The sequence below is a fragment of the Labeo rohita genome, chromosome 7, assembly GCF_022985175.1.
Source record: "Labeo rohita strain BAU-BD-2019 chromosome 7, IGBB_LRoh.1.0, whole genome shotgun sequence".
Classification (NCBI taxonomy): domain Eukaryota; kingdom Metazoa; phylum Chordata; class Actinopteri; order Cypriniformes; family Cyprinidae; genus Labeo; species Labeo rohita.
The window spans coordinates 21,757,068-21,776,046 of record NC_066875.1 but is presented as its reverse complement, the minus strand read 5'-3'; the positions used below and the strand labels follow the sequence as shown (position 1 = coordinate 21,776,046).

The window sequence follows — 18,979 nt, the reverse complement described above, 5'->3', positions numbered from 1 at the left end:
CTTTGATTTGTAGCGTATGTTTTTTGCATATCTTGACAGCTTTGAAGTACTGCTTAAATACTCTGGTTTAAGAGTATGGAATCTATCAAAGTGTCATGGATTTATCACTGTATTATAGTACCATAGTATTTTTAAGGCCCTCAGCATGTTCAGGGAATGTTTTGCTCAGACGGTGCTGTATTAATTCATCCCAGCTCCACCAGACCCCAGGAGAGATGGAGAGACATAGCGCAGCGCTGGCAGACGGCCAAGCAAATATCCAAAATAATAATCAGCAGATTTCAGTAACCTCCCCGCCTTTTTCCAGCCCCTTACCCCCACCTTTCTCCCTTGCTTTACCCTTTGTCTGTGTTTATAGACATAGCTCTGATTTATGTAAATATAGGTACAGCATATGGACAGATGTGTTGATTTATTTTGAGCGTTCACTAAACAGCATGGGAAAATCAGTGCACAGAAAATGGCTAGAAAAGTAGCACTTGTGCTGTGTCAGTGCTCAAGATTGGCCCATTGATTTTTACATTACAGGACTGTTCCACACAAACATCTTTTGTTCACTGTCTCCTCCTGTGTGTGCAGATAATGCACCACTCAACGGCCTTCGCTCACATCCTGATAATGTGTGAATGGAACCAAGACACAATGCATGTGTATGCATATGATATGAGTGTTTGTTTAAACATTCAGGTTACTGAATATATGCATAGAGGTCATACGCACATAGCGTTGTACATGGCGTTTTATCTAAATCTATACTAGATCATGTTCCTGCAAACCGTAAATAAAAGTAACAGAATGTTCAAATGCTACAGTGAAAACAATTGGTTAACTGTATATATACAGCAAATATTTTTTACTGTAAAATACTGTCTATTAAATTGATTAAGGTTTTTAAAAGTAAAAAGTATAAATGACCATAAGGGTTGTTATAGTTAATTAAAACTAAAAGAAATCATTAGTAAAAAAGCATTTTTCCCCAATAGTGTTGGCTGAGGGCAAAATGCCATCATGTTATATTTTATATAACTTTAATGCTGTATATTAGAGTGCTAACAACTTTTTTTAACAACTTTTATGACTGTTGTTGTTGTTTATTAAATATTACTATTAATCAATAAATAATATTATATATATATAATAGTAGTATTTAGTAATAGTATTGGGGAAAGTGTTCATGATGGTGATTTTAGTTACTTTATTCTGCCATTAGATGGCAACAGACTTATGAGTGAGTCAGCAGTAAAGACTTTTATGTTAAAAGAGACTGAAACAGGGTTGTGAACAAGGAAGTTATTTCAACAAGACCTTGTAAAACAAGGCCAGCAAATGCACTGAGCAGCGCTGTCATTGGAAATCACCATGAAGATGAAACGATAGAACGACAAATATATCGCTTTCCTCAGTGGACATTAAAACTAATGTTTTATTGTGAATACGAGATTGAGCTGAAGAATGATTGCTGTATCTGATGCAAGTAATCATACTTGCTTAGTCCATTTGTCCCTCATAATACAGTGAGCTTTAAATACAATTATATAATAAGCTTTCAATAGCTGCGTTTCCATTACCCTTCAAATTCCGCAAATTGAAATTGCGAATTGAAAACATGCCTACTGGAAATGCATCAATTTCGCAAAAACTCCCATATATCACAAAAAGGTTTTTACGCTCGCATGAGGTAGTTTTTCTGGCAATTCGAAAAATGAATATTTCACAAAACTGCAATGAAAACTTTTTTTTTTTTTTTGCATTTACAGGTCACATGGCATATGTAAAATGTCAAATGATCATTCTTCAGTGTATTATAACCTCCAAGAAACCCTTCATATTTGGTCGCTCTTGAGTATAAGAGGCTTTCCTTGCTATTAATGTTTAGACATTTTACACTGCACACGTCTGTGGCGCATTACGGCTCCTACACGGCAACCGGAGCTGATCGCGGCCACTCTAGTGAGTGGTTGTGTTTATACCAGCCGCGCCGTGCACATTTCAGAAGTCCTTCGCCACGCTGCTTCTGTAAAGATACACGCATATGCCTCCTTCAACTAAATATAGCCAAAATCCCACCAAAATTTGTTGCCATGAAAAAAAACATGAAAATGACGTTTTAGTTGCATAACATTGGTTAATGGAAACGCCTTCATACTTTTTTATCGACATTTATAAAATATCGCCGAAGTTTTGCAAATCTGTAATGGAAAGCAACATGAAGCAACGCAAGGTTCCTTCGTTACTAGTTCTAAGGTAACATTTTAGAATTAGTAACGGAGGTTTGGGCTCAGCCGTTTAACTGTCAGCTTGAGATTTGAATCCATGGTGGAAGGAAGGAAGCACAGAAGAGGGTTTTTAAAGACACTTCATTATTGTTTTTTTATGTAGTTACACCTCGTGCCATCAAACTGTTGTGTAAACACAATATCACACTTATAGCCTTGCAATACGGCTGCATATTGGCACAGCCGTGTCGATATACGTGTCGATATATATCACACTGCTACTCATGTGATATTGCTCATATGTATAAACACACATTTCATTTCAGCTAGTGGCAAAGGGAGCATGTTTCATTTAATTTTGTTGTACTAAAATAACTAAAACTAAAACTTAAATGAAAATGAATAAAAACTGTATTAAAAACACTAAACTTTAAAATTAAAACTGGAATTTAAAAAAAGATCTAAAAAAGATTTAAATAAACTATAACAGTATCTTAATAATACTAAAGTAATACTAATGACCATTTTGTTTGACAGTGAAAATCTATATTATACACAAGAGACTTATTGAAAAATAAACAAAAACTAAAAAAAAAATTGTATTGATCCCAAGCTTTTAAATAGTACAAGTAATTGTAAGTAAAAAATCTACGTTATTATATTTATGATCACAAAACAATATACATACAATATCAGAAGTCTCAGACTCTGAGGTTTCTAAATTTTAGTGCACAAGCACTAAATTGATTACTATTCAATTTGTTCTCACATTGTCAGCTTTATATTCCTCTATTTGTGTGAGTACCGGACTTTCCCGCTCACATTGCAGACAGATAAAGAATGCGGTATGTATGTGAATGAATGTGGTGATAGTATTGCTCCATCACTGTCTCTTTATCTCTAGAGCAGGCGTGTTTATGAGAGACTGTGTGTCGCCTCTGGATGCTTCTGGCCTCAGTCATCCATATTAATGAAGAAGAGCTGCCCTGTTCAGCAGTTCTGCCAAAGGGAATGGATTCTAGACATGGATATCCAGGTTCGATACAGCTTCATGTGAAGGCTTAAAGTGCTTTGCTGCAGATTTCCGAAAGAACATTATGTCAACCATGTAATCGTTGCCGATGAATAGGACACAGCACTACGCACAGCATGTAACCCCTGTCATGCCGTAAAGCCACCATAACTTATTATACCATAGTTGTAGTGTTGTTAATATTAGAATTGCACATAAAATGTGATTGGCAGCCTATGAAGTAATATAAACAGCGAAGGAAAAATATTAGTTAACTATCTATTGCAAACATAACGGATTAATCTAATTAAAACTACATTTGGTTTGCTCCACATGGTTCTCTGACCATGTTGATGCAGCTGCATGACATACTGAACTCCAAACCTTCTCCTTTCCACATTAAAGACATCAGGAGAAGCATGTTAAATCATACTATAGCAGGAATTTCAAAAAGATGTTACATTAGAAACAAGGTTACCCTGTGATACTAAATGTGGGAATTTCAAAGTGCATCCTGCATGCAGAGCTTAAATCACACTGGTAGAATAAATCAATTTTGTTTTACTGTTTGCTAAAATGTAAATGTAAAAATTTTTTTTTGGGGAAAAAAAAAAAAAATAGAACAAAAAAATTGAACAAAATGAAAAAAAGTGAAAAAAAGGAGAAAAAAGAAAAACAAAAAAAAAAAAAAAAAAAAAAAAAAAACTGAAAAAAACTGAAAAAATTAAAACAAAGAAAAAGGTTTAAAAATAAAATGTGTTAAAATTAAAATAAATTAAAGCTATAGCTGTTTAAATATAAAAATGGCCAAAAACGAATAAAAATGACAAAAGCACGTACAATTGGAGCTTTATATTAAGTGCACAATTGACTAACATTTAAATAATGTGATACAATTGCACTTATTGTGTATTTTTTCCAATGTACTTCACATTTATTTTTAAAAATCCTGCATTTAAATCACAGGAATTGATTACATATGTAGTTATATACTTACGCTGTTGACCTTAAGTGAATTTTGCGATATAAAATGAATGCAATGTGTACTTTGTACCTACCTGTAGTAAAGACATACACTACCAGTCAAAAGTTTTTGAACAGTAAAATGTTTGATGTTTTTAATGAAGTCTCTTCTGCTCACCAAGCCTGCATTTATTTGATCCAAAGTAAAGAAAAAAAACAGTAAAATTGTAAAATATTTTTACTATTTAAAATGACTGCTTTCTATTTGAATATATTTTAAAATATAATAATATAATATTTAAAATATATTGTAATTTAATCCTGTGATCAAATCTAAATTTTCATTATCACTAATCATTACAGTCTTCAGTGTCACATGATCCTTCAGAAATCATTCTAATATGCTGATTTGCTGTTCAGGAAATGATGATGATTATTATTATTATAATCAATATTTAAAACAGTTGAGTACATTTTTTTAGGATTCTTTGATGAATAGAAATATCCAAAGATCAGCTTTTATCTGAAATGACATTATACACTATAACATTCAAAAGCTTGTCAGTATAATTTTTCTTTTTTCTTTGGAAAAGAAATTATATTAATGGATGCTTTAAACTGATCAAAAGTAATGATAAAGACATTTATAATTTTACAAAAGATTTCTATTTCAGATAAATGCTGTTCTGTACTTTCTATTCATCAAAGAAACCTGAAAAAAATCTACTTTCAACAGAATAATAATAGTAAATGTTTTCTGAGCAGCAAATCAGAATGTTGGAATGATTTCTGAAGGATTGTGTGACTGGAGTAATGATGATAAAAATGCAGCTTTGTAAAAATAAAAAAAGTAAAAAAAATTGTACTGTTTTTGCTGTTCTTGCAGGCTTGATGAGCAGAAGAGACTTCTTTAAAAAACATAAAATCTTACTGTTCAAAAACATTTGACTGGTAGTGTATAAAGTTAGTAAAATTAGTAAAACTTAAAAGATATTCTGTAAAAGATATTAATAAACAGTTAATAATAAATAATACTATAATTATACTGGTGAGTATGAGAACATAAAATCGAATTTAGCTGATGACAAAACCAAGGTCACAAACTGAGCAGATATTGCCATAAAATTCAATGCCACGACATAAGCTAAACAACATGGATATTAAACAGATAAGCAGCATTTCCAAACAAGACATCCATGAGATGGTTTCAATCTGCTAGTAGTTGTATAAGTCATAAGTCATAGTCAAGCTTTCAATGTCACTCTCAGTCCAGAAGGAGTAAATCACCTTGGGGGAATTTCCATTTGGATAGAAAAGCTGCAGGCTGAGCCCAGCAATCCTTCACAAACACGGCCCAGATAGGCTATCCTCCACACGGGTCACAGGGAAAGTTTCGTAACACATACATCTATATATTAGTCAGAAGGAGGAGGAAAACGTTTAAACATTTTCGGCTTCTGTGAAAACAATGAAACGGTAACTGAACAACGTGGCCTGGCTTCTTATTAACATTGTCCAGCTCAACAGATTAATTTAAGGAGAGCCTCCAGTTATGAATTATTCAGTCTACAGTGGAATGTGCAAAAAAGGAGAAACGTGGGTCAGAACGTTGTCAAACAGAAGGAGTAGGGTGCCCTCCACTGGATTTGGGCTTTAAAACACACTGACAGGAGTTTTCTATAACTTTTCCTAAACATTCTTGTGGGTGAAGTAGGTCATTCGGGAAGTTTTAGATTCTTGGAGGCTTGGGAACGAGTAAAAATATACGTTTACGTGCCACTGATTTCATCCTTCCTCTGTCTAGACTCCCTATGAGGAAAACCTAGCCATTCTCTGCAAACCACAGAGAGCCGTCTGCTTTTAGCCCGACCAGAGAAACAAAACACTCCACCCTACAACAGGAAATAACTCTGTAATCTACTCAAACAAACAGCAGCAGCTCACCGCAATACAACTGGGACATATTTAGAAAAATTATATGACATGTATAAACAGTAGTTCTCCAGACACCATGTGAAAATGTCACACGTTTATATCAGATAATGTAGGCTGAACAAATATAAAACTGTCTGACAGCTAAACTGCTGGTTTAGACTTTTTGTTGTTTGTTTCTTTATTTTTAAATGATTTTTAAAATAAAATAAAAATGTAATAAAAAAACGTAATAAAAAAGCCATTGCTCCGATCTTCAGTGTCGCATGATCTTTTAGAACTCCTTCTAATATGCTGATTTGGTGCTTTTAATTATTAACAATGTTGAAAACTGTTAAGCCGCTTAATATATATAATGTGATACACTTGGGAGTAAGAAAGATGAAAAAAGAAATGCTTGCTTTTATTAAGCAAGAATGCATTAAATTGATCAAAACTGACAGTACAGACCATGTACATTCAAACTGTTGTGAAAACAGCACACAAATCACATACTTTGGAGATACACTGTTTATTCAGTATGCAGCATCAGTTCTGGTCTTGTCAAAAAGCAACACCATTGATCAGTGTAAGTATAAACAAACTTGAGAGCCAGTTTGAGGAAAACACTTTGATACAGGAATGAGGAAACACGATTGGAAGGGACGATTGCTCTAAAGCTGAAAAGTAGCAGAGGTCTGTGACATGGCATTATAGAGGAACGTGTTGTTGAAAGGTACAAACTGGTGCGTGATGATTTTGATGGCTTCTTGAGCTGCTGATCCTGCAACAAAAGACAGACAATGGGCTCCTTTATAACTGAAATAACCATGTTGTTCACATCTGGATGGATTTTGGTAGGGCTACCCTCGACTGGGCTGCTCTCGCCCAGATTTTTCTGGCCGACTAGTAGTCGTTTATTTTATGCATTAGTCAACTACTAGTCGCACGTTTATTATTAAACCATATAAATCATAATAATGGGCCTTTAATTTTCTACATAGCCTAATAAGCGCTCAAACACATGCAAACGAGCTTGCCACAGCACAACGACAGATGTAATGATTATGAATGTTGCAGGGAAAAACAGCAAGATTTTTTAACATTTTAATCATTTATTGATAAACTAGTGCTTTCTTTGTTTTCGGCTTAAGAGATGAATGGTTCATTTAAAAGTAAACATTTCACTCTCTGTATATTTCTGTTAAGACTAGCATACATGGTTTTTTGAAGATTTGTGCTCAAGTTTACAGAGACCAAGACGTCAGAAAGTGCATTCTGTTTGCTTTCATTATTTTACAAAAGCGTAATGTTTCGTTGTCATTCGGAGTGCACGCAAATTTTTTTTATCTGTATGAACAAAAATTTTAGTATTTTAAAGAAGTCCACTTCCAGAACAACAATTTACAAATCATTTACTCACCCCCTTGTCATCCACGATGTTCATGTCTCTTTCTTCAGTCGTAAAGAAATTATGTTTTTTGAGGAAAACATTTCAGCATTTTTCTCCACATAATGAACTGATATGGTGCCCCGATTTTGAACTTCCAAAATGCAGTTTAAATGCAGCTTGAAATGATCCCAGCCAAGAAATAAGGGTCTTATCTAGCGAAATGATCGGTTATTTACATAAAAAAATATTATATATTTTATTCTCAAACGCTCATCTTGCCTTACAGTCATTGAACTCTGTATTTTGGCTCAAGACAGTTAGGGTATATCAAATAAATTCTCCCTCAACTTCAAATATTATTTCAAAATCATCCTACATCACTGCAGAAGTACCGACCCAGTCTTTGCAAAGTGAACATCCAAAGAAGATCAAACACTCTTCACAAAAAAGGTAAAACAGCGATACAGGACGATTTTGAAGTTGAGGGAGAACATGAGATAGGAGTTTTTCGACATACTCTAACTGTCATGAACTGGAACAAAAACAGTCCAGAGTAAGACAAGACGAGCATTTGGCATTAAAAAGTATATAAATTTTATTATTTTTATTAAAATAACAGATTGTTTTGCTAGATAAGACCCTTCTCTCTCGGCTGGGATCATTTACAACCGCATTGGGATCGTCTGAAGCCGCATTTAAACTGCATTTTGGAAGTTTAAACTCGGGGCACCATATCAGTCCATTATATGGGGAAAAATGCTGAAACGTTTTCCTCAAAAAACATACTGTCTTTACGACTGAAAAAAAGAAGACATGAACATCTTGGATGACAAGGGGGTGAGTACATTATTTGTAAATTGTTGTTCTGGAACTGGACTTCTCCTTTAAGAGGAAGTGACCGCATCCATCTGTTATGCAGTGAGTGCACTACTGTTCAGCTTCCACACTTCAATAGTGCACATTCCTCTAAGTTAACATTAGATTGAGCGACCATGTGAAGTTGCTACTACTTACATATTCCAGATGAAAAGCCACAGTTGAGGTTGATGAATGATAGGTGAGCGTTTGGATGTCCTGCCCGATGTACTGTATTACCACACAGACCAGCCGTTAATGATCTGTATGTTACGGACTGCCTGACTTTGCCACTTCCTGAGGATTTTTTTTTGTGCGACTAAGCGACTAATACAATTTTTGTTGACCAAGCCTCTTCTCGTAACTAACAGTTAGTCGACTATTAGGAGGCAGCCCCAGTTTTTGGATATGCAGTAAGACTCTTATGCTACTGGATAAAGATGGCAGCGGAAACACTTACATAATACATTTATAGGGATAGTTCACCCAAGAATGAAAATTCTGTCATTGTTTACTCATCCTCATGTCGTTCCAAACCCGTAAGACCTGCATTCATCTTCAGAACACAAATTATATTTTTGATGAAATCCTTTTTGACCCTGCATAGACAGAAATGCAACTTGTTCCATGTGACATCTGTGGTTCAACCGTAATTTTATGAAGCTACAAGAATACTTTTTTTGTGCACAAAGGAAAAAGTAACAACTTTGTTCAACAATTTCTACACTTCCGTGTCAGTCTTTGCATTCAAGGCACAGTGCTTTCGGGTTCTACGTCAGAACGACGACTCCTGCGTCAGCAGCACCGCACATTACGCGTGTGTCATAACACTCTTGTTATCGCACATTAAAGACTGACACGGAGAAGAAGAGATTGTTGATTAAAATTGGTATTTTGTTTTCTTCGTACACAGAAAGTATTCTCATAGCTTCATAAAATTACAGCTGAACGACGAACATGTCAGTTGTGTTGCTGATTATGCATGGTCAGAAAGCTCTCAAACTTCATCAAAAATATTTTAATTTGTGTTCTAAAGATGAACGTCAGGTTTGGAACGACATGATGGTGAGTAAAGACAGAATTTTCAATTTTGGGTGAACTATCACTTTAAAGTTTGCGGTAACAAAACATTCTCAGTAATTAACCCTAATGTTTGGTTGACCTAATTTTAACCCATGATTTTTTTTTTTTTACTAACCCTACTAAAGTTGCTATATCCATCTTTTTCTTCCCGTAAGAGCAGGCGCAGCCATTTGTACATTTTATGGTTCCGGCTTCCGGTCTCATCCACGTCCAGCTATTTTTAGCTATACAAAACAGCTCGTTTTGCTGCTTGATATTGCAAATTGATGTGTCCTACCATATTAGTTTTAATGTATTATCTTAATTATGAGCACACTGCTTTGTAGTGCAAACAGTTTTACTGTTTACTGTATGTTGTTATTCTTCTCGTCATTTTCCTATAGCGGAAAATGAACAGGAAGTCTCACCCATAGGCTCAACCTTCCGCTCATCCTTCCGCATTAAAGAAAAAGGTGCATAGAAATTAGAAGTGAAAAGAAGTTTTAAAATGGCTACATGCAATTGGAAAAGAACAGAAACATGAGTGAAAATTTGAGGAGAGAAATGAGAAATTCAAGCAAATAATTCACACATTACTGTTCATTAAATCAGGTGACCAGATCATATGACCACAATGTCTTGAAGCCAATAACCCGCAGCATAGCAGTTGGTAAAATTAAATGAGATCTTGCTACAGAAATCCATGAATCAAATCAATGGTCGATGGAAATACAGCCTGACAGAAACTTTTTAACCCACTATTTGACTGACAGATAATGATTATTTGTAGCGCATCACTTAAGCAGCTGTACACGGATGCATTAGCATTTACATCTCCATTGCATGTGGTCAGAAGCCATTCCTGACCACCTCCGAATGTGGTTCCATTGATCCGATTCACCAATTTTAATGTGGTTAAGTGCAATTGTACAGTTTTTGAAAATGCATATAATAATGCATGCACTAAAGACGTCTAAATGAGAGAAATCATATTTGCGTTTACAATATGATTTGCCTTTACAGTACAAAATCCGTATCGTAGAGGATGTCACATTATGAATGCATGGCAAGGTGTGTGTTTGCAGTCTCCTGAAGAAGTACATAAATACTCACCTCCCAGAAAAGCTGCGACCGTGTGTGGCTCGGCAGCTCCATAACGGCAGCTGGAAGATATGAAAATAACATTTACACTGTTACCGTCTGAGTATAAACAGAGGGACCAGATGAACTGGAGAACGTGTGCTTCTTTATTATCAATATTACAAAACCATTTTTAGTATAAATATTTAGCTTGCACGGCTCCAAAGCAAACAGGCTTAACTGTGAGCTTAAACTTACAACTCATGGATGTAGTCATCTTTCACGTTGACGTTCAGACTGTACTCCTGTAGAAGGCTGTTTACACACAGCTTGAGTTTGTTAATGTCTTCCTCCACCTGGTAATTGTACACACCTGAGAAAAACAGTCATACACTATAATATCAGAGTGACAGCTCATATACACTAGCGTTTAAATGTCTGATGTCCATTTTAAGATTTTTTTTAAATTGTTGCTGTCTATGCAGGGTCAGAAAGCTCTTGGATTTCATCAGAAATATCTTAATTTGTTTTCTAAAGATGTATGAAGGCCTTATGGGTTTGGAACTTGAAGGTGAATAATTAATGACAGAATTTTCATTTTTGGGTGAATTTGTTTTTGAGTTTATAGTTAAAAATTTTGATAACTCTTCTGACCTGGGTAACGGGAGTGTTGCTGATAGAAGCGATCGACTGAGCGGAGCATGAGGTACAGAACCATCTCACTGTCTGTGCTGTCCATACAGGATGCTGTGGAGACAGAAACAACTGCTTAAACACGCACAACCACACCCAAGCATGGATGTACACATGAACAATGTTAGTAAATCCATCTAAACAATCCTGTACAGTGGCCATAACATTTATAAACTGGGATAAACCACATGCAGACAGAGAAATGTACAGAACACATACTGATTTCATCTTTATTGAAAGTGTCCACACTGTATTCCTCTGCCAGAGACCTGCAGCGTACCACTCTGAGGAAAGCTGCGTTTTTACCTGTGGGACACAAATCACAATACAACATAGGTATGACACCAGGAGGTTAATCATTTGTTTAGAAAGCCATCTGTTAAAATTCCCAAAGATGAGAATTTTTAAGTAACTGCTAGAACCATGAATGGCTCAACCTTCCGCTCACTCTTCCGCATTAAAGAAAAAGGTGGATAGAAATTAGAAGTGAAAAGAAATTTTAAAATGGCTACATGCAATTGGACAAGAACACAAACATGAGTGAAAATTTGGGGAGAGAAATGAGAAACTCAAGCAAATAATTCACACATTACTGTTCCTTAAATCAGGTGACCAGATCATACGACTACAATGTCTTGAAGCCAAGAACCCGCAGCATAGCAGTTGGTAAAATTAAATGAGATCTTGCTACAGAAATCCATGAATCAAATCAATGGTAGATGGAAATTCTGAATCCATGAATGAATGCAAACATACTGATGGAATCACAAAAACAGAAAATACTCTGATCTGAGAGCAGACTATGGGAATGTGTGTGTTGTACTCACAGAAGAGTTTGATTTCCTGTTCAGAGATGCTTTCTGGAGGCTTTGGAATAAACAGATCATTAATGTTAATGTGCAAATAAAAGTGATAAACTGCAGTTATTACAGAAGTGTATGTTGATTTTGGAAATACCTTTCCCACTGATTGTAGAAGCGCTTCAACATGTTTGGACACAACTGTTGCATCCTTCATAGCTTTGTCTCTGTAGCTAAAATTGAAAAACAGATGCCATTTTACCAAAACACAGTCAAAAGGAACCAATCAAAAGCAAAAGATTGTAAGTACATACTCTCTAGACAGAGTATGTAATGTTCCTCAGCTGTTGATCATGATTCCAGACTTAAAATCTCTTGATAATTTACTCATCCTCATACAGTCCAAGGTGTTCATTTCTTTTTTTCTTCAGTCAACAAGAAGTTAAGGTTTTTGAGGAAAACATTCCAGGATTTTTCTCCATATAGTGGACTTCAATGGGGATCAGCAAGCTGAAGGTTCAAACTGCAGTTTCACTACAACTTCAAAAGGTTCTACACAATCCCAGCCTGAGGAATAAGGGTCTTATCTAGCAAAATGATCTGTCATTTTCTTAAAAAAAAAAAAAAAAAATTTATATATATATATATGTATACATATACCTTAAACCTTGTCTTGCACTAGCTCTATAATACATGTCTACGATTTCATGCATTACGTAATCACCTTGGAAATGTCACGTGCAGTTAACTCTTCGTCAAAGTACTTTGGCTCAAAAAGGTAGAGTAACTCTCCTCCAATTTCAAAACCGTCAGGCATCGTTTTACCTTTTTTCATAAAGGGTATTTGACTTTCTTTGCACGTTCCCTTTGTCAACACTGGGTCGGTACTTCCACCTACATCATACCTGACCTTCTCAACATGACTATGTAACACCATGTCCTAACTACACATGACACGACACACGATAAAAGGTATCCTTTCCATGTTAATTGGAGTTTTTGTCCTAAATAGCCACAACAGCGACATGCAAAATTTCTATTTTAGAAATGGTTTCTATTTCTGCAATGTCACGGCTGGGACAACAACATTCAAACTATGACACTGATAATCTCAGGTACTGATTATGTGCTTTATTCAATCTTCAAAGTGTCGAATGTGAGTTTGTATATTAAATTGTGTGACATTTATAGCCATACTGCAATCAATAATAGATAATTTACCTCAGATCTTGAAAATAAATTTAAGCAAACATATACGTTAAAACTGCAAACTCAATGCAAACCAACGTGTTTTTCATGACAAAGATGGTATCAGTGACTCAGTATGTAGTTTTAATAATGTTAAAAGGCTTAATATTTATGAATGAATGAATGAGCGCATTCATATAATGCCTTCATTGTGTATTGCCATACACCCAAAGCGCTTTACAATCATATGGGGGGGATCGCTCCTCAACCACCACCAACGTGCAGCATCCACTTGGATGATGCGACGGCAGCCAAAGGACAACGGTGCCAGTGCGCTCACCACACACCAGCTACAGGTGGACAGAAGAGAGAGTGACAGAGCCAATTCAATGAATAGGGATTATTAGGAGGCCATGATTGACAAGGGTCAGAGGAGGGAATTTGGCCAGGACACCGTGGATATGCCCCTGCTCTTTACGAGAAGTGTCATTGGATTTTTAATGACCACAGAGAGTCAGGACCTCGGTTTAACGTCTCATGTCCCCCATTACTATACTGTGGCATTAGGACCCACATAGACCACAGGGTGAGCACCCCCTGCTGGCCTCACTAACACCTCTTCCAACAGCAACCTAGTTTTCCCAGGAGGTCTCCCATCCAGATACTGACCAGGCTCAGCCCTGCATAGCTTCAGTGGGCGACCAGTCTTGGGCTGCGGGGTGATATTTAGATTAATGTAGATTAATCTAATTAGATTATGAATTAGATTATAAATTCTTCACTTCTGAATGGCTGTGATATTTCAGTGATTCTGTCACATCGTGCTGTCGCTTTGCATCTGGTGTGGACAGCCAAATTGCTTGTCGTTGGAATCTTGTTGTGTCGCGTGTAGTTAGGACATGGAGTAATGCAGAAAAATGAGCTAATGCAAGGTGAGCATTTGTGGTTAAAAAGTATGTACATTTTTTTCTTTTCACAAAATGACCAAACGCTTCGCTAGATAAGACCCTTATTTCTCAGCTGGGATCGTGTATAGCCCTTTGAAGCTGCATTGAAACTGCAGTTGGGACCTTTAACTGTTTGCTCCCATTGAAATCCACTATATGGAGAAAAATCCTGGAATGTTTTCATCAAAAACCTTGACTTCCGTTTGGCTGAAGAAAGAAAGACATGAACATCTTTGATGACATGCGGGTGACTCTTTGTGATTTGAAAGCTGAATACATACACATTTTGTAACTTGATGAATTTGTCTGAATCGGCAATCATGTCTGGGATGGTTCCTCGCACAGGTAGTTTTCCGTTCCCCTCGTTCCGAACAAAGTCCCGCACCCCATGTGCCATCACCCAGAAGGACGGGCTCTACAATAAGACAAATTAAAGATATATTCTCTATGGCAAGTGAGTTTTTTAAAATATCAAATGTATTTCACATGTTGGTTAATTGTCATTGTATAAAATCATGCAAAAAGATTTTATTATCTCTTACAAATGGCAAACTGGAAGCCATACATTTCGCCAGATGAAAATAGTACAGAAGTTCTGAATATATGTGTATAATTTTCAGATACAATTTACACTCTGAATGCGTTTAAATATTTAAAGCTCCTAGTGGTGAATAAATGGAGGGATTCAACTGGCCAATCATGACCATTTTGAAAATTCCAATTGCCAGTAGGAGCAAAATACAGCAATTGTATGTGAATCTTAGAGACAGTGGAAAGATGGCTTAGAAGCAGTTTTGCATATTTCTACTAACCTGTGAGGTAATGTCTTCACACTGCTCAGCATTAAAAATGTCCTCCGTTGCACTGGAGACCTACGTTACAGTGTGACAAAATTCAATACAACTCATATGCAAGAAACACAAACTATAACTACAGCTTTTCAAATGTGAGGAGCTCTACCTTGGTGGGGTTCAGAGCTGTGTTCACATTCTTGATTGCCTCCTCAAAATTCTCTTCATCTTCAGGTGTTCCATTCTCATTCTTAAAGATTCCTGAAAAAATACAAAATTAAGGAAAGCCCACAACGAAAGACACATGAGCTGCCAAAAATGATCATAAGGAACAACATGGCAAACCCCTGATGAATTACGTTACCTTCTCTGATGAGTTGTCTGAAAGCTTCCTTCTCCTTATAATTCTTCGGTAACTGAGAGTTGTGCTGGATCAGACAAGATATACATTGAGAAGGTCTAGTAACAGGTAAATTAGGACATTTAGGAGGTCTCATATTTAAAAAGCTCATAAGAATATGTCAAAAATTACCTCACTATACCACTTTTCCAAGTATTTGGCAACTACAATGATCCATGGCGTATGGCTGTGATCCTAAAATAAAACAAAATACATACAAAGTTTTAAAATGCAATGATTTAAACGTCAACACTAAATACACGCAAGTCAGTCACATACAATAAAAATGGCACTGGTGATCAACATTTTGTCTGACCTTCTTCTCCATGTTGTCTAGGTCATAAGACTCAACGTGGTGTTTGAGCTCTGTGAATGGCTGGTCTAGTCTCAGGTCCTCTAAAGCATTATCTGGATGAGATTCAACCACTGTTGGTAAAGACACAGACATAAATGTTGTGCAAAATGACATACCAGAAAACTTATTGGATTACAAGTCAACCGTCCCGCTGTAAAAAAAAAAAAAAAACAACAACAACAACAAAAAAAAAAAAAATCTAATAAATAAAAATTCTTTGCTTCAGGAAATCATTAGTACTACCTGTGTGCTCTTTTACAATCAGCCTCATGTAACCAATGAGTCCATATGTTCGACATACAAGGAACGGCACACCGGCCTCCCATAACACACAGCCCAGCCTCAAACATGTGCTGTCAAAATAAAGACACCATGACATAAGCTGATCTGAGGAACCAGCATGTAAAACCCATCAAATAGTAGCCTGTCTCTTTTATTTATGGGGATAGTTCACCCAAGCACAAAAAAGCACCTATTGCACAAAAAGCATTCTCATAGCTTCATAAAATTAACAGTTGAACCACTGATGTCACATGGACTATTTTAACGATGTCCTTACTACCTTTCTGGGCCTTGAACGTGTCAGCTGCGTTCTCGGATTTCATCAAAAATATCTTAATTTGTGTTCCGAAGATGAACTAAGGTCTTACAGGTTTGGAGCAACATAAGGGTGAGTAATTAATGACAGTATTTTCATTTTTGGGTGAACTATCCCTTTATCATGTCTGTTTGGTAATGCATTTAAAAGAAACCCATGAAAATAATAAAGGAACAATATATTCAGATTTGTATTATAGCAGTAATACCTTTCTGGAAGCTGGACGCCAATTACCAGACTGAATCTGTGAAAAAACTCTGGGTCGTTGTCCAAAAGCTTATCAGGAGTCTGAATGTCAAAAAATAAAACAAAAAAACAGATAAACGTAGATGAAAGGACATACTACCCTATAAAAGTATGAATGCATTTGACTAAATGTATGTGGCTTATGATCCTAAATACCTTTAGACATAAAGGCTTATTATTAAATGCTTGTTATTAGATATGCTAATAAATATTGCACTTACGCACATTACCGTTCAAACGTTTGAGTTTTAATGCATTTGAGAGAAGTTTCTTATGACAACTAAGGCAGCATTTATTTGATCAAAAATACAGTAAAATCAGTAAACATGAAATATTGTTCAAATTTTAATAATTGTACTTTAGGTAGCTATAACTTCAGTCTTCATTGTTACATGATCTTTCAGAAATTATTCTAATATGCTGATTTGGGGCTCAAGAAACATTTCCTATTACGATCAATGTTATCACAGGTGCGCTGTCTTTAATGTCACTTAACAATTTTTGCAATTAAGTGACTTAATACTGTAATACTTTATATGTCACCCTGGATCACAAAACCAGTCATAAGTAGCACGGGTACATTTGTAGAAATAGCCAACAATACATTGTGTGGGTCAAAATTACCGTTTTTTTTTTTTTTTATGCCAGAAATCATTAGGATATTAAGTAAAGATTATGTTCCATGAAGATATTTTGTAAATTTCCTACCATAAATATATCAAAACTTCATTTGTGATTAGTAAAATGCATTGCTAGAAACTTCATTTGGACAACTTTAATGGCGATTTTTTCAATATTTTGATTTTTTTGCACCCTCAGATTCCAGATTTTCAAATAGTTGTATCTCGGCCAAATATTGTCCTATTCTAACAAACCATGCATCAGTGGAAAGCTTATTTCAGCTTTCAGATGTTGACTGGTTTTTTGGTCCGGGGGTCACATATACTGTAATACTGTTTTTAATACTGTAAATACTTTAATTAAAGAATTAATTAAACATCTTACCTTTTTAAAAGGTAGTGTATGACTTTTTCTTTAATATTACATTTTAATTTTAAGTCATAATCTTAGCAAAAGGCTAAACAGTCACTGCATAATTCCTATTCATCAGTTTCATAGTTTTGAGCAAACGTGTCCAAAACCTTGACTGGTTTTGTACAGCCATGTGTATACTAAAAATAAAACAACAATATGTTCTGATTACATTAACACTGACCTCTTCTACAAAGTTTCCAGAAACATCACTATTGAGCTCCTGCAGCAGTTCAGTAGCAGCCTGAGCCCTATTCTGCAAAATAAGCACAACATCATTCAGCATATTCGTCACTTCAGGTTCAGAGACAGCTGTTGTGACACACAACTCTGTGCTTACCTTCCCAATACTGCTGCTGGTAAGAAAAAAGCTGCAGAAAAGATCAAAGCATGACCAGTTATATTTATGCATATTTCTTAAACCAAAAATCTCTTTAAGATTATTACGAAAACAAGACAATGATTGGCAGGCCAATGACTTTACTTGTTTCCAACATCCTCTCCTGATACTTTGTGCCCATCAACTATGGTAAAGGCTCCAATACCTAAAAAGCAGAGCAGGGAGTATCATGTTAACACAATAATATATACGATTTCACATCTCACTGTTATGATTTGAGGGGCACAGTGAGAAATACTGATACCTGGCAGCACAAGGTTTTTGAGTATTTCAGTGCCGGTTGAGGTGGCGTTGATGAGACACACATGGGCATTTTCAAGTGCTTCTTGTCCATGATCTCCCCACAACCTGATACAAACATGTAACAACCAGTAAATGACCAGTGTATAAGTACAGCTATAATAACATAATCTAAGACAGACAGGCAGACAACATTCAAGCAGATTAATACATCAATAGTTTCTGATCAGCTGGGTTGTTAACAAGCTAGATAGGAGTTTATACTGATTATGTTGCTGTAGTGTATTGAATTAAAGGATGATGATCAATCTAATGTAACTCTGAAATGGTTAAAGCTCTTGCTATGACCGATGGGCCTCTGTTTATGTCAGCGTTAATGCATTAGGAAAGCTTAAAAAAAAACTAATGCTAAAGGAGAAACACTGTGCATGTACACTGCATTATTCTGTTGTTTAAAAGCCGACCGATATGTACCTGAGCTGTCGATCATACTTCTGCTCTTTGCTCGTTTTGTGGTCTGTCATGGTCCTCTGTCTCTATCTGTGACGGCTTGATCCTACCGGCACGCTGCTGTTTCACTATTTAGAGATTGACATTCGCAGATTCGATACACGAAGAATTAGCTTTTCTTCTGTTTGACCAAGAGGTGGAGCCATTGCGCCGCTTCAGTGACATGGTAGCTTTTTTAATATTTGTCCATCTTGATAACTTCTAACGCAAGTTTTTCCTTTTCTTCTTTTTTCACAAGAATTGTATTTGTTCATCACTACGGATTCATTACTAAAAGGAGCGCAGAT

The 18,979-nt window shown here is 35.9% G+C and overlaps 1 protein-coding gene across 1 annotated transcript; it reads right to left on the bottom strand.

Annotated features, from left to right (window-relative positions):
- Window positions 1-6,604: 6,604 nt before the first annotated feature.
- Window positions 6,605-18,761, bottom strand: nae1 (nedd8 activating enzyme E1 subunit 1). Its single transcript, XM_051116082.1, has 20 exons — window positions 18,657-18,761; window positions 18,187-18,290; window positions 18,027-18,087; window positions 17,883-17,913; window positions 17,727-17,798; window positions 16,473-16,552; window positions 15,910-16,019; window positions 15,628-15,737; window positions 15,444-15,506; window positions 15,276-15,339; window positions 15,081-15,172; window positions 14,933-14,992; window positions 14,402-14,535; window positions 12,143-12,218; window positions 12,013-12,052; window positions 11,405-11,491; window positions 11,147-11,239; window positions 10,751-10,865; window positions 10,526-10,575; window positions 6,605-6,886 (listed from the first exon to the last, which is right to left on the bottom strand). The coding sequence occupies exons 1-20, from the start codon at window positions 18,704-18,706 to the stop codon at window positions 6,777-6,779; spliced, it is 1,602 nt and encodes a 533-aa protein (XP_050972039.1). The 5' UTR covers window positions 18,707-18,761; the 3' UTR covers window positions 6,605-6,776.
- Between the last annotated feature and the right edge of the window lie 218 nt (window positions 18,762-18,979).